Here is a 21,290-nt window from a genome sequence, read left to right on the forward strand (position 1 = left end):
CCTGGAACTCACTTGGTAGACCAGGCTGGCCTCGAACTCAGAAATCCGCCTGCCTCTGCCTCCCGAGTGCTGGGATTAAAGGCCTGCGCCACCAGGCCCAGCATCAGATCTTTTTGGATTGCAGTTACATGTGGTTGTTTGTGGCCATCTGGGTGCTGGGAATCAAACCCTGGTCCTCTGGAAGGCGGACAGTTCTTAACTGCTAAGCCCTCTCTCCAGCTCCCCACTGATAAAGTTTTGGGTTGTTCTCACTTTATGGTTATTGCAAATAATGCTATCATGAACACAGACATACAAATGTCTGATTAAAGTAGAAATTTTCAGTTCTCTTGGGTATTTACCAAGGAGTGAATTTGCTGGATCATATAGTAATTTTGAGGGTTTTGGGGATGTTAAAAACATTTTATTTTTAAATATATATATATATATATATATATATATATATATATATATATATATATATAATTTATCTTAAGACTGGGTCTATGTAGCCCTGGCTGTTCTGGAACTCACTATCTAGACCAAACTGGCCTCAAACTCGGAGATTCTCCTGCATCTGAATACCACTAACCCAGCAGAGATTTTATTTACTTTTCTGTATATTAATGTATGTGTGCACATGCACTCCGTGCCCACACAGACCAGAAGAGGGTATTGGATCCTCTAAGGCTGAAGATAAAGAAGGTTGCAAGCTGCTGCATAGGAGCCCATGTCCTCTGGACAAGAGCAGCCAGTACTCTTGACTGTGAGCCCTTTCTCCAATCCACAGGCACACACCATGTTCTAGAAATAATAAGGGCTGAAAAGACAGCTCAGCGGTTAAGATCACTGGTTGTTCTTCCAGAGGACCAAGATTCAATTCGCAGCACCCACAGGGGGCTCACAACTGGCTGTAACTCGAGTTCCAGGAGCTCCTTTAACCCTCTCCTGACCTCCTTGGGCCCTAGGCATGTGTGTGGTGCACATACATGTGCAAAATGCTCATACACATAAATCTAAAATTAAAAAATGTGTAATGTATATGTATGCGGAGTGGAGAGAAGCTCTGTTTGTGAGTGCCGTGTGAGCGGAAGACAAGAGGGTGTCAGGTCCCTGGAGCCAGGTGCTTATGAGTCTGCCAGGCAGTGGTTCACATTAACTATGAGCCAGCCAGACAGCCTGGGTTTGGGTTTTTGTTTTGTTTTGTTTTGTTCGTTTTGTTTTGTTTTCAAGACAGGGTTTCTCTGTGTAGTCCTGGCTGTCCTGGAACTCACTCTGTAGACCAGGCTGGCCTCGAACTCAGAAATCCGCCTGCCTCTGCCGCTGTTTTTTGATGGTTTGTTTTTTGTTTGCAGTGCTGGGGATGAACTTAGGGCCTCATTCATGCTATGTAGGCTACATTCCCAACGCGTATGCTTCAATTTTGAAGAACTGTTCTGTTTCTCATAATACCAACATCATTTCACATCTCCACTGACACTTGTAATTTTGTTTTGTTTTCAATAATAGCCATTCATTGAGAAGTCCAGGAGATTTCAAAGCCTAAGTTAGACCACAAAGAGAACTTTCTCTTTGGGACAAGAAGAGCTCAACGTTTGCAGGGGTTTACGGGATGCCCCATCCATCCTCATCACAGGCTTCTCAGGTCAGCTCAGGAGCTTGTCCCTGACCTCCTCCTGGCTTCTCCCTGCAGGTGCCTGGCTGCAGCAAGCCATGCTCTGAACCATGCCCAGGCCGGGACAGCCCCGCCCATCATCTGGGCCTCCACGCTTGGGGCCCTGGGAGAGGCCATCAGAGTTATGCCTGGAAACGAATGATGAGCGCTCCCAGCCCCCACCGAGCCGTCGCACCAGGAAACCAGACCCTAAGGACCCTGGCCACCACGGGCCAGAGAGTATCACCTTCATTTCAGGCTCTGCAGAACCAGCCAACGAGCCCCCAACCTGCTGCCTCCTCTGGCGCCCCTGGGGTTGGGACTGGTGTAGGGCTGCCTTCTGCTTCCGCCGCTGCAGGGATTGCCTGCAGCGCTGTGGGGCTTGTGTGCGGGGCTGCAGCCCCTGTTTATCTGCCGGAGACCCCATTGAAGGGTCTGCCGAAGCCTCCTGGGCCAAGGAACACAACGGTGTGCCCCCCAGCCCGGACCGCGCACTCCCCAGCCGCCGGGATGGCCAGAGGCTCAAGACCAGCATGGGCAGCAGCTTCAGCTACCCTGATGTTAAGCTCAAGGGCATCCCTGTCTACCCTTACCGCCATGCCACCTCCCCAGTCCCTGATGCGGACTCCTGCTGCAAGGAGCCCCTGGCCCAGCCTCCTCCCACACGGCACAGTTTGCCTAGCACCTTCACCAGCAGCCCCCGCGGCTCTGAGGAGTACTACTCCTTCCATGAATCGGACCTGGACCTGCCCGAGATGGGCAGTGGCTCCATGTCGAGCCGGGAGATCGACGTGCTTATTTTCAAGAAGCTGACAGAGCTGTTCAGTGTGCACCAGATTGACGAGCTGGCCAAGTGCACGTCGGACACCGTGTTCCTGGAGAAGACCAGCAAGATCTCAGACCTGATCAGCAGCATCACGCAGGACTACCACCTGGACGAGCAAGACGCCGAGGGCCGCCTGGTGCGGGGCATCATCCGAATTAGTACCCGCAAAAGTCGTTCCCGTCCACAGACCTCCGACGGGCGTTCAGCCCGCTCTACTGCCCCTGCTGCTGCCCCTGACAGTGGTCATGAGACCATGGTGGCCTCTGGCCTCAGCCAGGACGGTAGGTGGGCCTGAGTAGGGAAGTTCTAGCTACAGGAGGATTGAGCAGGGTCTTTGTGGGGGCTTCCCCTTAGCCAGCCAGCACTTCTCTTAAAACTCTTGGGTCTGTAAACTCCTCTATCCTATGACTTACTGGCAGAGCAGTTCCCAGGTCTGGCCTGAATAAGGGCCCAAAGCACAAAAAAGTCACAGGGGTTCCTCAGAATTCCAGAGGCTGAGGAAAAAGGTCTCTCAGGAGTTCCAAGACAGTATGGGGTAGAGACCTTGTCTTTAAGAAAAATACACAGCGCCGGGCGGTGGTGGTGCACGCCTTTAATCCCAGCACTTGGAAGGCAGAGGGAGGTGGATTTCTGAGGTCGAGGCCAGCCTGGTCTACAGTGTGAGTTCCAGGACAGTCAGGACCACACAGAGAAACCCTGTCTCGAAGAACAAAACAAGAAGAAGAAGAAAAAAAAAGACAAACACACTACATACACACAAGAATTTGTACCACTGATCTGGCCTAGTCAAACAGGCACGCACCTGCCTATACATACACACCCAGTCTTAAGCTTGCTTCTCTACCCTTTTGTACAGTAAGCACCCTTCTTTACTGAGCTGCAATAGGGACAGGGACTGAGCTGTATAAAAGAACACACTAATGACTATTCTTTATATTTCCTCCCTAGAGCTGACAGTGCAGATCTCCCAGGAGACGACCGCAGATGCCATTGCCAGGAAGCTGAGGCCATATGGAGCCCCAGGTGTGGTCCTGACCTGACCAGAGGGTGGGAAACTACACTAGGTGCCCTTCAGATGACCTTCCAGCTTCTTTTGGGGGTGGGTGAGGATGGGAGCAGAAATGGAAAAAGGCCGAGCATCTGTGTACCCACTGCAACCGTGGAAGCTGGCTTGAATTGAGGTTTCTAGAATACAGCTAGGACTGATGGGGGAGTAAGGTGGCCAGGCGGCCATCCAGCCTGCATCTACAAATGCCCCCTAGATGATTTCTACTGCTGTCCTCCAGGAGCAAGGTCCTTACCTCTTATTAGAGTGTAAACATCGAGAGGGCTGCCAGGCTGTTACAGCTGACCAGGCTTCTCCCTGGCTATAGACCCGGGGTGAGCCCCTTGCCCTCTCTGAGCCTCTGCTTCCTCCTCCAACCAGGGTACCCGGCCAGCCAAGACTCATCATTCCAGGGCACGGACACAGACTCTTCAGGGGCACCCCTGCTGCAGGTGTACTGCTAACCCCTACTGGCCCAGCAGTCACAGCCTCTCCTGGAAGAAGTATAGCCATCGGAGGAGGAACCAGGACCTCTGTGTGGGCCAAACTCTGAGCCCAGAAGCAGTGACCTTCTGGCTTCTGCTTGTGTTGAATCCCCTTAGACCACATACATTTCACAGGGCCATGGTGCCCACGCCCCCTTCCGGCTGGCCCGACTGCTGGCTGGGCCTTTCTTCTGCGGCCTGAAAGCAAAGCCTTGGAAGCAGTTTCCCAGTTCCACTCCCATGTCACCCTAAGCAATTATGGGGACTAAGTAGGTTAGGTTGGGGACAGCATGGCCTCTGTGATTCTGTGGGCAGTGCCCACTTGCTATATTGACAAGCGTATTGGTTCTTGGCTATTCTATACTGTTAACATGACCCTAGTTGCAAACACATACACCTGCCTGGTCATCAGTTACATAGTTTACCCTGTGCCATCTGCTGAGTGCTGCTCTGCATAGGACACAGGCAACCAATCTGGTTCAGCATTGTGGAAGACAAGGGTGAGGTAGAGGCAAGAGACTAGCCTCAGGGGTAATCATTTATGGGCCTGGACTGCCCTGTTCCCCCACTCTTTCTGGCTACCCCTCAGTATCACTGGTCAGTGACCCTCTCTTACCTCCCGCTAGTGCTAGACAGCACTGTGGTCTTCACCTCATCCCAGTCACTGGCAACCTGAGGGAACCTGATGTTTAAAGACTTCCTTGCAGCTAGAAACAGCACAAAACCTAGGAGCAGGACTCCCTGAAGCGCAGTGACCACAGACTATCCTTCCTTTACAGCCCTCGTGCACGGTCTCTGACACCTTTTGGGAAGGGCTACCTACCATTTACCTAGTTTCCTAATGGATACTCTGACAGGACAGGGGAAGCCTCTTCTCTTGGGTGCTGCTGTATTATCTGGGTCTAGGCATAAACAAGTAACCAGGTGGGTGGCCACACTGCTGCCCAGCATGTGTGTGGGGTCCCAGCTTTGATCTCCAGCACTATAAGAAAAGGGGTGTGATGTAATCCCACCAAGAATACTAATAGAGGATTGCTGAATTCAAGGCCTACATATTGAACTCAATGCTAACCAGGGATATATACTAAAACCTTCCTCAGAAGGGAAGGAGGGGTCCAGGGACTGGCTTGCTAGCTTAAGAGTATTTGTTCTTACAGAGGACAGCCTTGGTTCTCAGCACCCCACAGTGGCTCACAACCATCCCTAACTCCAGTTCCAGGTAATCCCACACACTCTTCTGACCACTGCACACACCAGACAAAACATTCACTTTTCATTAAATCAATTATTTTTCTTTTAAAGGAAAACACTTTAAGACAGAGGAAATAAGAACTAAGACTTAACAGTCCCTAAATTCTAGCCTTGGCCTAAAAAACAATTTCCCAACAGCTTTGAGAAGTAGTTTGCATTCCTAGAAAAAGTTCTGTCAAGACAGCTGGGTGGTTAACTTAATCTGCACCACCCCTGCATTCAATGGCCCCAACCCTTTGGTGGAAGCAGATGTTCCAAGGGCCAGATGTGAGAAGTGCCTCCTGGACCCTTTACTGTGTGTGTGGCTCCAGACTATACCCTCCCACTCCTAGGCAGTGTCACCCAGGCCTTATTACTCTCCTGGCTCTGGCATAGTCCAGTCTGAATACTTAATTCTGGAACTTGGCTCCTGATGTCTAATGGGCATCTGTAGCGAGGAGGACTCACCTTTGCTCAGAAGCACACATGTGAGGGGAGGTGACTCAGTGGGCAGGCACGTGCATGAGCCTGGCAATCTAGTTCCATCCCCAGAACCCATGCAAGCATGGAGAGAACTGACCCAGAAAGCTATCCTCTGAACTTCATACATGTGCTATGCATATATCATGTGCTTAAGTCCCTTGTCATAGTCCTCCCCCAAGTCATAGGAGAAACAGAGATCCAGAGTCAAACACCTGCCCACTTAGTATGTAGTAGAATGCTACACAGCAGACTCAGAGCTAGAAGCCAAAATCCCAGCAGCAGCCACAGAGGGTCTAGACAGGGGACATAGGTGGAAGAGGGTAAATAGTTTTAATGTGTAACAGGACGAATGGCAAGGACAAGACCCCCAAAACCCAGCCCTTCTCCAGTGAATCCTTGGAGCTCACATGCCTGGGAAGTCCCATGCCTGCCTCAGCCCTAGGGGTCCCAGGAAAGGAAGTTGAGTGGCTAGGGGCTCAACTGCAAGAGTTCAGGAAGGCAAACACAGGAGCTAGTTGAATTTGGCCTTGGAGAAATCCATCTCTGGGTGCTGATCCATGAACCTGGGAGGCAGAAGTAGAAGAGTTACCTCAGCTGCCCACCTTAGCCCGGAGCTACCCTATTTCCTGACACTGGGCCTGACCTCAGAACCCTGAGAAACCTGGAGCCAAGCCTGCCTGCTTCTGAGCCCTTAGGACGGAAGGGCAAGTACCAGCAGTGGCACCAGGTGGGTGGCAATGACTGCCCATTACCTATTGCTTCCTCCTCTTAAGGCAGCCTTGTCCTGGAAGTGACAATACCAAATGATCAGGGTAGGCAAGCCAAGACAGAACCAAAAACTTGGCTAGTTTGTGCTGCAAGTGGGCAGGGCAGTCTGGAGTCCCATTTAGTGGCACACTGCTGTCACCCAGGTCTTAGCCCCCAGCAATCCTCCCCATCCCCGAGTTGCTTACTTCTTCAGGATTTCCTGTTTCTTCTGCTCATCAGAGGTGGGCAAGCCCATGGACTTCTGCCTCTGGTCGTACATCATCTTTTCCACCATGCTGCGAGTCTCACTGTCCAGGTCTGACAGCTAGGGACAGGTAGAGAGAATGAGTGCAGCACTGGCCTACCTACCCCTGGAGCTCCACAGAAACGCTTCCCTGCTCAACCAGGACTCACTCACCTTGGAGTTCTCAGGGTTAATCTTCTTGGTATTGATTTCGGGGTCACTGGTAACCAAGCGGTTCCACCATTCCATCTTATTAATCTGAGGAGGAGAACCCACTCTATGACCTAGGAATTATAGCTCAACCCTTGAAGAACTAAACACTCTCCCATCCACATCTTGTACCCAAGACCCATGCAGGCCTGTGCTGGAACCGGGGATACAGAAGCAGCAGACCTCTGCCCGCCCAGCAGCTGGGGAAGACACACACAGGCCAACAGTTGCAAATCAATCAACTGGGGCAAGAATGCATGCAGGGTGGCCACTCAGCTGGAAGGAGAAGCTAGAGTAACACCTGGACCTTAAGGCATTGCAAGGAAACAAAAGAAAGCAAGGATAAGAAAGGAGATTCAGGCTGGGAGGAAAATCAACTACGGGGCAGCGGCCAGAGGGCTGCAGCCAAAATGCCACGCCACCTTCTGCGCCAGGGGAAGTGTCCATGTGCCCTCAGCTCTTTCAAGACACCACCTTTATTCACCCTAGGAGTAAATATCCCACCTCTAGCAAGGCAGAGTGGGAGACATGAGGGTCTCTGGGGGCAGATTTCTCTACATTCTGTTAGAGCAGGGCCTGGCACAGCAGGTCTTAGGCAAGTGTGGAACACAACCTGCGTCCAATCTGATGGAGAGGAATAGGTTTGGCATACAAGACTACTCAACCCTGACTCTGCCCATCCCAGCCAAGCGAGGCACACAGGTAAGCCATAGCTGTTTCCTGACTTAAAGAGCGGAGTGAGGATTAAACCCACAAGGTGGGCAGCCCAGCTAATGAAGTCAGCAGCAGGCTAGGACGGGACACTACCTTCTCCAGATGCACTGTCACCACCTTGCCATCCTCGATGAGCCACGAGCTCTCCTCCACCTTTACTTCATTGTAGAGTTCTCCATCGACCACCGGTGGCTGTCCTTTGAGGCCCACCCGGAGATGCCGCCGCTGGATGTCCACCACCACATCCTTTCCCTTCAGCCGGAAGCTGACTCGGAAGGGCACTGCCAGATCCAGTTCTGACAGGGTCTGGGTCCAGCGGTAGTTGGGCAGGTCAGCCCCATTGCCTAGGTTGGGCTTCAACTTTCCTTTGTCCTTCTCATCTTCCTCCTCCTCCTCCTCCTCAGCATCCTGTTCAGTCAGGGAAGCTCAATGACTTACCTGACATACCAGACTTCCACCAGACCAGGCCCAGAATGGCCGCTACACTTAACAGTCACAAGAAAGCAAGCTAGGCATGGCAGGCCTACACATCATGGGCCACTGGGAACTAAAGGTAAAAACCGGTCCCAATCTCTGCCAGAAGGGCTCAAACTCTACCACGTCACAGACGCAGTGGCTGAGCCACTGCCCCTAGCCCACCCTTCATGGTGCCCTCTGACTCGGGAGCATTTTAAGAAATATTTCAAGTATTTGAGTACTTTGCACCGTCATGCCTGGTACCCAAAGAGTTCAGAGGACTCCTTAGAACTGGAGTTAGAGACTGGTGTGAGCCACACAGGTGCTAAGACCCAAACATGGATCCTGTGCAAAAGCAACAAGTGCTCCTAACCACTGAGCCACCCTATGGGTTCTCCTGTCCCAGGATGAAGGCCAGGAGGAATATCAAAAAGTATTATTATTATTATTATCGCTATTGTAATTAAAGACAGTCCAGTAGTAGCACCACCGCCACCGCCACCGCCACCGCCACCGCCACCGCCACCGCCACCGCCACCCCTGCTGCTGCTGTTACTACTAATCTCTACTGCTACGACTAGACAGTCTCTCTCCATAGCCCCAGCCATCCTGGAACGCAGAGACCCACCTGCCTCTCTACCTCCAGAGTGTTGGGAATCAAACACTATGCCTGGGCTATAAGAAAGTACTGATTTAATTCCTATTGAGAAAGGTTCTCACTATATAGCACAAAGTTGCATCAATCTCTTTGCCTCAGCCCACCAAGTGCTGAGATTATCATCGTGGCCACCACACTGGCTCTGTTCTACTTTTTCCATGTCTTTGGGGTGGGGCTTTGCAGTATGGAAGGGTCCCAAGGCTGGGGACAGGGGAGGGTGAGGAGGGAATTCTGCTGAAGAGAGAAGCCACTGCGCAGGCCCTGCTATTCTCTTACCTGCTTCCCTGGCGAGTCAAGGCTGCCGTTTTTGAGCTGGACCTCCTGATCCTCTGCGTCCTTTTTCTGTGGCAGAGGACAGAGTTGAGACAAAGCCTACTTCCCGGGCCAGTGCAGTGGGTGGGGGTGACTTAGAGGGCCGCCCAGCCTCACCTGGTCAATCTCCAGCTGCAGTCTCTCAGCCTCCTCATCAGTCAGCTCCCTGATCTGTGGCCCCGGGGCCTCTGCCTTGGCCTCCTTGGCCAGCCTGGCTGCCCGCTCTGCCTTCTCCCTGCGCTCAGTCTCCTGCCGAGCTCGCTTCTCTCTCCGGGTCTTCTGTGCTAGCTGGTTGTGGTGGTTGAACGTCTGTGTGATCAGCTGAGGAGGACAGGAGAGCAGCAGAGTAAGGACAGTGTCTTAAAGCCTAGGGACAGAACACTGCCCACCCCAGCGCTACAATTGAGGCCGGGTACAAAGGCTGCACACTGGTGAGGACGTGCTCCGAGCAGCTTATGCTACAAGCAGAACTGCAGCCCAGCCCCTCCAGGAAGCCTTCCCTACACACTCTAATCCATGCGTCCTATTCCCCAACACCGACTGCCTCTTTCCCTGCCTCCATCCGTCTTGGGCAGACAGCCCCAGGTGGCAGCACTTACACGCACAGCCAGAGTCAGCAGGTTAGACCCCGCCCGAGGGGGGAAGCTGGGCTCATCCCAGCCTGAAAGCCTCTCATTTCAAGTCCTTTCACATCCACCGAGCAAGCTCCCATGATGCTCTGCCTCCACAGCACTGTCCCGGGTCTGGAGTTTGACCCAGAGTCATCTCTCTAAATGCAGCCTGGGCCTACTTTGTTCTCACTAGAATGAGGTTTCTGCCTTATTCACAGGCTGTCTCCAGATCCAGTACAAATGTCTCTTGTCTCACCTTCAGCTGACTCTGAACAGACTTAGAAACTGCAACTTTGTGGCCTCCCACTCTTGAAACAAAGCTCACACCTCAAATGACCAGTGCACCATAAACCATCTTCCAAGTCCCTCTGCACCTAAGCTGGAGGGGAGATGAAGTCACAGAAGTCACCCATTGGCTTCCCACACCCAAGGTTCTGCCAAATGCTCCCGACTCTCATTCACCTGTGACCCTTCTACCCGTCACTTCCAGCCCCAGCCCCAAGCCACATGGACAGCTTCAGACTGCAAGGGTAAAAGACACCCAAGTGCCACCTGCTGTGAAGAGAAACAGAGGTCATGAAGCAACTGCAGCACAGGCTGCTCCACCACAGAGCCTTGTCCCCAGCTTGTAATCATGGGGACCTTGAACTCAAGCCATTTGACAATCGGTGGCCAAGGAGTGGCTGGAACAAGGGCCCTCCCCTCTTCCAGTTCCATAAATCATGTCACAACCCACTTGTCCTATTACTTTCTAGCCACAGGAGGTTAAAAGAGGGCAGAGAGGAGCTACTGAGCAAAGTCAAGGCCAACTAGAGCAGCCGTCCCTTCTTCCCAGGCCCCTCCCACCAAAGAACACACTAGTGGTGGCCTAGGCAGAAGCTGTGGAAGTCCTGGAGTCAAGCTTCCGTCACTGACACACTGTTAGGAACTACGTGCTGGCAGGTGGGGAAGGGTGAGCTGTTCTGGGCCTGATAGGTGAGCATTGGTGTTTTCTTTACTGAGCTGACAGGGACAAGAATGGTTCCATCAATCTGACAGGTCAGACCACAGAGCCACTTAAACCCAACTCAAAGACACACGACCCCGACCCTGACCTCACGCAGGGTTAGCAGCACATTCAAAAGCAATGGACAACAGGGGAATTCATCTGGTCAGGGTCGCTCAAGGATGGGTCCTGTTGATTCTGTCTTCTAGCCCCGCCTAACCAACCTCCCTCTCATTCCCAGCCTGGGTTGGAATGGCAGACCAGGCCCCTGCCCTTTCTCAACTTCTAAGCTGCCCCACAGGCCCCAGCTAGGAAATGCCTAGAGTTGGGGTGGGGGAGGTACAGAGTTGGCAACCTTACATGGCATGGCCCACAACTCTGGCCTGCAGCCTCCCACACTCAGGCTGCCCACGTCCTTCTGTTTGGCCTGCCCCTGCTGACTGACCCTGACTCCTCAGCCCTTAAGGTCAGATCTCCTTTATGCATAGGACACTGATGCTCACCCCTGATTGGAGTTAGTGTGTGTGTAACTGTTTTTTTGGTAACTACCACAATCTGCTGTTTGTTGCTCCCTTTATTTGGGACAACCTTGTTCCTTTGGGCTAGCCCCACCCCACTGTGGCTCTCAGGCCACCTTTTCTGTTTCTCACCACGTCAAGCTCCCTGTCCTCTGAAGGCCAAGGCTCACCCTGTCAGTAGCACCTTCCTTCCTGAGTGGGAGGATGAAGCTGTACTCATGCCCCCTCCTCCAAAGCTGGACCCCACCTCAACTCTTCTCTGCAGCATCTCAAATCCTCAACCATTTTTCTGAACATAGAGTAATTTTACAGAACATTTCTTATTACACTAACTGGGAAGTATATCTGTTCAAGCATTTATAGAATTTAAATAATTTTTATAAAAAAAAAAAATCAGTGACATAGCGGAGCAAGGGAGCTCACTCCTGCAGCCCCAGCCTTCAGAAGGCAGAGGCAGGAAGGTCTCAAGTTTGCGGCTATCTGTGCCCTACATATCAAGACTCTGACTGGGGTGGGGCAAGGCTCTGAGAGTTAGTCCCCAGTACCACACACACAAATAACGAAATGACCAAAACTTAGGCACAAGACAGCCGACAGCCAGACAGAGAGGAGGCAGTGAGGCGTACTTAAGTTAGACAGAGGGAACTGGGAGACAAGGGACAGCATGACAAACGCCAGACAGTGTTTGTTTACATGGGGCTGGCACTGGTGCTGATCTGCAGTCTCACACAAGTGTCTGTTGACCTAGGCTCCCTCTTGACTGACTTGGTAACAACCCTGGCACACCTTTACTCCAGCCCCTGAGCTCTAACAGTGGAGGAAAACCCCACCTCATGGGTCACCTTGGAAACACAGTAATTACTCTGAAAGCAGTGAGTCTGGGCTCTTCCTGCACAGCCTCTCCATAGAAACAAATGGCAAATGAGGGAAGGCTAGAAATAAGGACGGACAGAGTACCACTGAACAGTAAGTCCAGGCGTGAACAAGCAACAGCAGGCAGTGCACAGAGAACCCACTCAGAGCTTCATCCTGCCTGTATCTGTGACCTAGTTCTAGGGAGGAGCCTGGAGGTCCAGCTCCCAGCATCCTTCAAATCAGCAGAGCAAAGGAACACCACGCCCACCAGGGGGCGCCAGCTACAGTGAGAACCAAGTCTTAGGGGCTGGAGAGATGGCTCAGCAAATTAAGAGCACTGACTGCTCTTCCAAAGGTCCTGAGTTCAAATCCCAGCAAGGACATGGTGGCTCACAACCACCCGTAATGAAGACAGCTACAATGTATTTATGTATAATCATAAATAAATCTTTGGGCTGGAGCAACCAGGAACTGAGCAAGCAGGATTGACCGGAGTGAGCCGAGGTCCAAAAAATTCAATTCCCAACAACCACATGAAGGCTCACACTATCTGTACAGCTAGTGTATTCATATACATAAAATAAGTTAAAAAAAAAAAAAAAAAACCAACAAAACCAAGTCTTTCTCCTAGCTCTTACTTGACACAAAGCCCCTGAGTCCCTGGTATGTCTAGACTGACGGGAACACCTTATGTTGGACAGAAACCATGTCAGTTAGAATCCTGTATCATAGCTCAGGATGGGGGGCTCTAGGAAGACTCGGCAGGAGCTGAGGGCTGGATCTGAGCCCCCCCACCCCCAGCACAGGAATAGAGTGGGAAGAACCTGCAGACCGAGGTGCTCAGCAGCCAATGGTTTAGTAGTTAACCACACTTCTACAATTAAACCCCCAAGAAGTCCCCTAAACAATGGGGTCTAGACCATTCCTAGTTGCTGCACATCAAGATGCTGGAGAGAAGCAAAGCCCAGAGAGGACATGGATGCGCACACCCTGATGCACAAATCTGCTTCTTCTGCTTCTGTATCAGTGAGTGAGTGTGAGTGTGTGTGTGTGTGCGCGCGCGTGCTCGCAGTGTATGCAGGCCTAACCGCCCTGGAACTCACTACATAAACCAGGCTGGTCTCAAACCCAGATCTCCTGCCTCTGCCTCCCGAGTGCCTTCAAGTGTCTTTTACAATAAAACTGAAAATTGAGCCAGGCGTGGTGGCTCACGCCTTTAATCCCAGCACTTGGGAGGCAGAGGCAGGTGGATTTCTGAGTTCGAGGCCAGCCTGGTCTACAGAGTGAGTTCCAGGACAGCCAGGGCTACACAGAGAAACAGGAAAGGCACGCCTAATCAGTCCAATGTGCCCTCAGCAAAGTTTGGGTAAGTATTGACCTAAGGGGTATGTCAAAGGACTGGGCTTTTTAACATCTCATGACGGGCACTTGGAAGGCAGAAGCAAGTGGAGTCTGACTTGGAGCCCAGCCTGGTCTACATAGTGAGTGCCAGTCTGTCTAGACTCTCTCCCTCTCTCACAAACACCACTTATTCCTATGTACATCTCTGTGCTGGTGTGCCCATCTTCAAGTGACCATGAAGGCTGGAAGCTGGCATGGGATCCTCTCCAGCTGGTTACAGACAGTAGTGAGCTTACCTGATATGGGTGCAGGGCAACACCAGTCCCTCAGCTGCCGCTGCCTCTCACAAAGCCTTCTTCCCAACCCCCTCCCTCCCCCTTTGCCTATTCTGAATAATGTTATCAGAATCACAGGTGTGTGTCTTCCCAAATTTGCTGTCCTGACATTGCCACCAATTGTGCCCAGGGATTCCAACCTCTGCACATGTTTGTCAACACTTAGTTCCTGTCGTTCCTATTTCCTTTTTAAGTGTACCTGGCTGGTCTCAAGCACACAGGCTTAAGCCATACTCCTGCCTTGGCCTCCCCAGGCACCCAGTATGTAGTACCACACACAGAGTTCCTGTTTTGTTTTCCCATGGGAACCATTTTAATGAGTCTGAGGCAGGAGATCATATGACTTGAGGGGACAGGGCAGTAGAGTTGTCTGACACAGGGTCTAATGAATATACCCCAGAGGTTGACTATATAGCCATGGATAACCCAAACTCCTAATCTTGTGCAACCACTCCTACTTGCTGAGATTGGAGGCTTGAGGCATTGTGCCTGCCATTTTTTAATTGTCGATTTCTTTTGTGAGATGGGAATCGCATGCTATAGCTCAGGGTGGCCTCGAACTCAGTGCTAAGACTACAGGCATGCATCACCATGCCTGGTTTTAAGCTTCAAATTTTAATGTCTGTCCACTCCTGCTACCCAGATAACCAGTAAAAGCCTTGTCAGGGCCAGGGCAAAGTCAGAAGCCTACTGCAAACTGGTCTCCACGTTGTTTCTCTCACACTACAGCACAAAACTTTGCAGACTGTAAAACATCCCTGAGCCAACGTCCTCTTCCATAAAATGGGATGGCTGACTCCATTAAACTGGTCAAGAACCACAGGAAACTCATGGAAAAAGGAGGGGGGAGGGGGGTCACTGACATTCCTTTTCCCAACCCCACTCTGCTCCAGCCTGGGAAGGCCAGGTGAGCTTCCCAGATCCGCCCAAGGAAACGGGGTCCCCAGCACTCACCTTCTCTGCCATCCCCTCTTCTCCTCCAATAAAAAAGTCTGTTTTGCGTCGAAGGAAGCTGAAGAAGGTGTTCACAAGCTGAAAGACAGAGGCGGCGGTGAGATCCTGGGGCTCAGGATGGGGACCCTCAACTCCAGACAGCTCTAGTTTAGGGGCGAATTTGAACTTGAGCATTTCACTCTGCACCGCCCACCTGAGCAGCTGGCCTCTCTCCAGGCTCCTGCAGTCTGCTCGGCCTATATGTGCACATATCCACCTTCACAGTGGACCCACCAGACACATGTCCTCTGCATCTGTGATTTGAAATGCCTGGACCAAGCCTTCTCTGCCAGACAGTCAAGGGGCCCACAGAGATGGCTCAATGGGAAGGGCCCTTGTGCAAGTCTGACAACCTGAGTCCCCCTGCCCAGAACCACACTGTAAGGAAAGAACAACTCCTGAAAGTTGTCATCCAACCTCCACACACAAGCTGTGACACACAACCCCCCACATACACAACAATAAATAAAATTTAAAAACAAAGAACTGGGATGTAAGCTAGACAGAGTGGTATATGCCTGCCATCTAGCAATTGGGTCCAAAGTAGAAGTAAGTCAAGGCCAGCCTGGGCTACATGAGACCTATTCTCAAAAATAATGTAATTCTTAAAAAGCTGGGCATGAAGCTGGGTGGTGACAGCACACACCTTCGATCCCAGACTACGAAGGTGGAGGCGATCGATCCCTCAGCTCCAGACAGCCTGATCTACAGACCAAATTCCAGGACAGCCAGGACTACACAGAGAAACCCAGTCTCAAAGGGGGGAAATATATGTATATATGCTGGGCACGGTGCCTTCCTCTCAAGTACATAGAGGCCAGAGGAACAGCCTGAAATATTAAGAGTGCAGAAGGACACACATGGTGGCCCACACTTTAAATCCAGCATTTGGAAGGCAGGTGGGAATCTCCGTGAGTTCTATGTTGACAAAGGATAGCAAGACCCTGTCTCAAACAACGAAGTGTGCAGACACTATAATCCCAGCATAAGGAGGCTAAGGCAGGAGGAACAGAGTTCAAGGCCAGCTTTAGCTACATGGCAAATTCCAGGCATCCTGAGTTATGACATCATCCCACAAAACCAAGGAACCAGTTGAGATGGTTCGGTGGTACCTACCAATGTTCTATCCCCAGAATCCACACAGCAGAAGCAGAGAACCACCCCTTCACCGTCCCTGCCCCCAGGCAGAGTGCTTGCCCAGCATGCTGGAAGCCAGGGTCTCCCAGCAACTCATGAAACCAAGCACAATGGTGACCGTCTATAATCCTAGCACTCACAGGCAAGGGACTGAAGAGGCCAGCCTGGCACACAAGAGAGTCTATCTCACAGGTAGTAACAATTCTGGCTAAGTCACTAGCAGTTAGGACTGGTGGACCAAGGTTGAGTGGTTTGACTCTGTCTTCCAGTGAGGAAAGCTGAGGTGGGCTATGGCTGGGCAGGAGATATGCTCTGCTAGGGACTTGGCTGTAGATGATCCTAACTTTCTAACACTGCAGGGCTTAATCCTCAGACCTTATTCGGATCAACTATAACAACAGATGCCTGCCCTCAGGTTGGCGAGGTGACTGAGCCGTGATGAGCACTTCCTGCTCTCCCAGAGCACCTGGATTTGGTTCCGGGCACTGGAGATGGCTGCTCAGTCATCTGTAACTCCAGCTCTAACAAGCTCATCTGGTCTCATGGTACCAGGAACACACATACTGCACACACAACACACTTGTAGGCAAACATTCACCTGTAAAGTAAAAATAAGTAAATGTAAAATAAAGAAAAAAGAAGCCCTTAAGAGGCACAGACAGACAGACAGATGGATGGACGGTTGCCTACAAAGGCCAGAGTAGGAGTCCCTGAAGCTGGAATTACATGGTACTGGGAATCAAAGTCGGGTCCTGAAGAGGATGTGTTCTGAAGCGAGCCATCTCTCAGAGCGCTGTTGCTTTCCTGACCGTAGAGTCCAGGCCAGCCTCGAACTTCCAGAGATGCACTTGCCTTTGCCTTCCAAGTGCTGGAACTCAAAAAGAAGGTGCAGTACCGCGCCCAACTAAATAATTTTTTGAATGAGAATGGTAACTGAGTGTGGCAGCACAGGCCTGAAATCCCAGTGCTGAGGAGGCTGAGGCAGGAGGATCATGGGTTTACAGTCAGCCTCAGCTATGCAGTGGGACTTGTCTCATTTCCCCACAGAAGTGCCGGTTTATTTATCCCCATGCTGTGATTTAAAAAAACAAGCAAAAATCAAAATCAAAGCAAAACACCAATCAACAACCAAACCACAAGACCTGAAAAAGGCAACTTAAGGGGGAAAGGGTTTATTTTGACCTATAGTTTCAGGCTTGGCCCATCACAGTGGGGAAGACAAGCCTAGGGAGACGGTCACGTCAGGTCCACAGCAAGCAGGGAGCACTGAATGCGTGTTTTATGACAGGTCCAAGCTCAGTCAACTCCTGGGGAGAAGCACAAGCTGGTGCTGGCCCGCAGTTAGCATGACTCTTGCCCCGGCGAGAGGTTCTGAATCTGAAGGCAGAACTTATCCTAACGGGGCAATCCCTACTTCTAGACACTTTGAATTCACTGAAACAAAGTGAATTCACTCCCAAATACTTTCACCTTGTGTCAGTTTAGGGGCACAGAGACAAGAAGGTTCACATTTGCAGGGTTAGACAGACACCCCACACACACACACACACACACACACACACACACACACACTTCGAGGGATTTCGAAGCTCTTAGTTAGCACGGGCACCTGGAGAAAAAGACTTTGAATGTGTAGTCACCAGTTTTATGTGACTTGGCACAAGTTAAAGTCATCAAAGAGGAGGGACTCCAATTAACGCCTCCGTTAAGATCAGGCTGTGGGCAAGCTTCCAGGGCACTTTCTTAAGGAGAGATTGATGGACCCCAGCCCATTGGGGGTGGTGCCATCCCTGGGCTGGCGGAGCAAGCCAGTAAGCAATGCCCCTCCATGGCCACTGCATCCGCTCCTGCCTCCCGTTCTCGCCCCCGCTGCTTCTGATGATGAGCTGCTCTGTGAACCTGGGAGTGAGTGAAAGGCTTTCTTCACCAAGCTGCTCTTCCTGCTTTATCACGGCAGTGGTCACTCTGATCACGACAGAATGGAAAGCTAAAGGGATGGGTGGCAGGAGCCTGTCACCTCAGGGACTTGGGGTCTGGCTTTGGGTAAACTTGTCACTCTCTGACCCTCAGGTGCTTACAGAATGGAATATCTGGGAAGTCTGCCACAGGTTTTTCCACCTCTACCAGAAAAAAATGTAGTAAATAAAAGAAGTAACGGCACCTGTGCCAGCTCATCTGCTACATACCCACTGTGTGAACTGGGTCTGGCCATTCAACATCACCTATGGGTTATTTGGGGGTTCTTGTATCTGTGGGTCTTACTATATATCCCTGATTGGCTCAGAAGTTGCTATACAGACCAGGCTAACCTCTAACTTGTAGCAATTCTCCTGCCTCTTCCTCCCCAGTGCTAGGACTCCAGTCATGCACCATCATATCCTGACCAGCAAGATGAATCACTGGGTAAAATTGAGTGCCTCAAAATCCTAGCAACTCAACCCTAAAAACCCAGATACTGGTGGCAGGAGTGAACTGGCTCCTTAAAACTGTCCTGACACACACACTACTACTACTACTACTACTACTAATAATAATAATAATAATAATAACTTCTTTGGTTTTTTTTTTTTTCGAGACAAGACTTCTCTGTGTAGTTCAAGCTGTACTAGAACTCATTCTGTAGACAAGGCTGGCCTCAAATTCAAAGATCTACCTGCCTCTGGCTCCCGAGTGCTGGGATTAAAGGAACACACGACTCCAAATAATTTTTTAAAGCAAGAAACCCTCAAGGGACTCTCCAAATGCAAAGCCTGGTCTCTATCCGTGTCTGTGCCCCCAGGATCCAGTCTTATTATGTGTCTGGTACACGACAATGACAAATACTTAGGTGCCAGGCAGGGTGGCCCACATCCAAGTTCCCGCAATTGGAAGACAGAGGAAGAAGGATGACCCTGAATTGGAAGTCACTTAGTCTATATAGCAAGTTCTGGGCAAGCCAGGGGTATAGAGCAAGACCCTGACTAAAGAAAAAGAAATCAGGAACTGGTATTCCTAAGTTTCACCTCACAAGCTAGGTAACTGAGGCTAGACCAGAAGGAAGCTTAACCTACAGGTCTCCGGTTCACTTCCTCAGTCAGTATACTTTCAAGTATAAAGAGACCACGTGCTAACCGCCCCCAGGCTCTCACTACCCTACACAGTATTGATAGGCAGGCTCCACTTTGGGTAAGATGCAGATCACATCTAGAAGAGTCGGCCCAGGGATGCTCTAAGGAGTAACCACCATTAGGGATGCTCTACACAGTAACCATTAAAGAGAAAGCAGAAACACCCGTGGAGCGCAGAGTGGGTGCGGAAGCTCTGGGGCCACTCTGGGACAACGAAAACTGCTCTTGGGGGTTAGGTGCTGGGCGCTGACGCCGTTGGAGCGAGACTTCACCCTCGGGGTGGTCAGACCGGAAGCTGGGGCGCCGGGACCCGGGGACCCGCGCGGCCGGGGTGGGGGAGGTCTCGGCCGTCCGCGGAGAAGGGCTGCGGCGCGGGCCACGTCGTTTACCTCCTGCACGCCGCCCTCGTGCTGCTGCGCCATGGCCAGCAGCATGCCGTCGAAGCGTTCCTCCTCCTGCTCCCCTCCCATCGTGCTGCGCCCCGAGCTCCGCACTCGCGCTCTGCGATGCCCGCTCTCGGCACGGTTCGCTCAGGCCCAACGGCTCCCCTCGCTAGCCTTCCGCAGCGGAGCCGGAAACACGCACGAGCGGCCCGGTCGTGCGGGTCCGCCCTTCCCGGCTTTCTTCCCGCCTCCCCGCCCATCGATGCCCACTGAGCTCCCGGAACACAACCCGCTTCGCCGGTCATTGGCTAACCCGAGGAGCAAATCAACAGTCGCGGCCCCAAACTAGTGGGCGGGGCTCGCGGCCGCAGAGTTTGGCTTGAGTTGCTATGGTCACCAGATACCTGGGAGCTTTCTAGAAAGCTCTGAGCTCACATCTTAATAGGGCTGGAAGTTTTGATCAAGTGATGCCGTTAGCCTTCTCCTCCCACGAGCCGCAGCTGAGACTCAGGAAAAAAGCACTCACCAAAGGGTCAACCTACTCCATCTTACTACACTAGACTTTTAAGAACACAAAACTGTAGTTTGAGTAGAACAGCTTTACAAACTGTTTGCACGTGGATTAATGCTCTTTCATTACTGTCTGAAAATCCTTAGTTTTTCTGTTTTTTTTGTTTTGTTTTGTTTTGTCGTTGCTGTTGGCGGTGGAGGTGATGGCTTCTTTTGTTTTGTTGAGATCTGTCCGGTGTATCCAAGGCAAAGACAAACTTGTATTCCTGGTCTGCCTGCCTTCACCTACAAGCACTGACATTGCAAGCTTGTATCGCCTGAAGATCCCCCACCGCTCCGGCGCCTACATTTATTTATTTCTTTGTAAACCTGAGAGTGCTATACTGTTACAAGATTATTACATTAACTTTTCCAGAGAGCCTGGTTGTCTCACACCTTGGAATAGAGACTCTTAAGGGTTGAACGTCACTCCCAAAGAGCAGGACTCATTCTATCAAATTGAGATCTCTGAGGGCTGGTCTGGGTCATCTCCGTGTTAGAAGCTGTGCTGATTAATTTTATATCAACTTGACATAAGCTAGAGTCAGCAGAGAGGAGGGCGCCACAATTGAGAAAATGCCTACGTAAGATCCATCTGTAAGCAAACCTGGAGGGCGTTTTCTTTATTAGTGATTGACGGAGAAGGGCCAGCCCATAGTGGGTGGGGCTATCTGTGAGCTGGTGGTCTTGAGTTCTGTAAGAAAGCAGCACCCTCTATAATCTCTGCATCAGCTCCTGCTTCCAGGTTCCTGCCCTGTTTGAGTTTCTGTTCTTTCTTCCTTCAAAGATGGACTAATATGTGGAAGTGTAAGCCAAATAAACCTTTTTCTCCCCAATCTGTTTTGGGTCATATTATTTCATCACAGCAAAAGAAACTAATACAAACCAGGCAGTGGTGGCACCGCCTTTAATCCCAACACTTGGGAGGCAGAGGCAGGTGGATTTCTGAGTTCAAGGCCAGCCTGGTCTACAGGAGAGTGAGTTCCAGGACTGCCAGGGCTACACAGAGAAACCCTGTCTCAAAAAACCAAAAATAATAATAATAATAATAATAATAATAATAATTTTTAAATTTTATTTTATGTATATAAGTTTTGCCTGCACGGATGCCTGTGCACCATATATGTGTGGTACCTGCAAAGGCCATAAGAGAGCACAGGATCCTCTGAAACTGGAGTTACATATAGAGGGTTGGTTGTGAGCTGCTGTGTGGGTGCTGAGAACCAAACCCTGGTCCGCTGCAAGAGTGTCAAGAACTGCAACTGCTGAGCCATCTCTCCAGCCCCCACATTCATCTCTGACCTATATACACTAAAGAAATGGGAGGCTGACCACCAATTCCCATCCAATGTAATAGGGTTTTGTCTCTTGTGTATTTACATCTTCCATCTCCCAGAAATATGGTTTCCAGTATTCTCTCTAACCCTCCCCAC

At 51.0% G+C, this 21,290-nt stretch overlaps 2 protein-coding genes across 4 annotated transcripts in view; one reads left to right on the forward strand and one right to left on the reverse strand.

The window, feature by feature from the left end:
- Positions 1-4,383, forward strand: part of Kdf1 (keratinocyte differentiation factor 1) — an 11,945-nt gene extending 7,562 nt beyond the window's left edge. For 2 of the 3 annotated variants that reach the window (XM_021200985.1, XM_021200986.1), the window contains exons 2-4: positions 1,673-2,740; positions 3,408-3,482; positions 3,886-4,383. In XM_021200985.1, the coding sequence (XP_021056644.1) occupies positions 1,705-2,740; positions 3,408-3,482; positions 3,886-3,968 (1,194 nt within the window). In that variant the 5' untranslated portion in view covers positions 1,673-1,704 and the 3' untranslated portion in view covers positions 3,969-4,383. Of the gene's footprint in view, positions 1-1,488; positions 2,741-3,407; positions 3,483-3,885 lie in introns of all 3 variants that reach the window. The other variant, XM_029540067.1, reaches the window with a different exon arrangement.
- Positions 4,384-6,009: 1,626 nt separating this feature from the next.
- Nudc (nuclear distribution C, dynein complex regulator) lies at positions 6,010-19,537 on the reverse strand. The gene is made up of 8 exons (XM_021200099.2): positions 19,315-19,537; positions 14,643-14,720; positions 9,161-9,364; positions 9,008-9,073; positions 7,711-8,025; positions 6,868-6,951; positions 6,656-6,774; positions 6,010-6,265 (listed from the first exon to the last, which is right to left on the reverse strand). Exons 1-8 carry the CDS (start codon positions 19,393-19,395, stop codon positions 6,214-6,216), a joined length of 999 nt encoding a protein of 332 aa, XP_021055758.1. The 5' UTR covers positions 19,396-19,537; the 3' UTR covers positions 6,010-6,213.
- Positions 19,538-21,290: the final 1,753 nt, after the last annotated feature.

This window comes from Mus pahari, chromosome 6, assembly GCF_900095145.1.
Source record: "Mus pahari chromosome 6, PAHARI_EIJ_v1.1, whole genome shotgun sequence".
In the NCBI taxonomy this organism is placed as follows: Eukaryota; Metazoa; Chordata; class Mammalia; order Rodentia; family Muridae; genus Mus; species Mus pahari.

Coding starts and splice junctions, on each gene's coding strand:
- Nudc (XM_021200099.2), bottom strand. CDS start 19,395: ATGGGAGGGGAGCAGGAGGAGGAACGCTTCGACGGCATGCTGCTGGCC. Junction 9,074..9,160: donor TGCAGCTGGAGATTGACCAG/GTGAGGCTGGGC, acceptor CCTCTGCCACAG/AAAAAGGACGCAGAGGATCA. Junction 8,026..9,007: donor TTGACTCGCCAGGGAAGCAG/GTAAGAGAATAG, acceptor CTGACTGAACAG/GATGCTGAGGAGGAGGAGGA.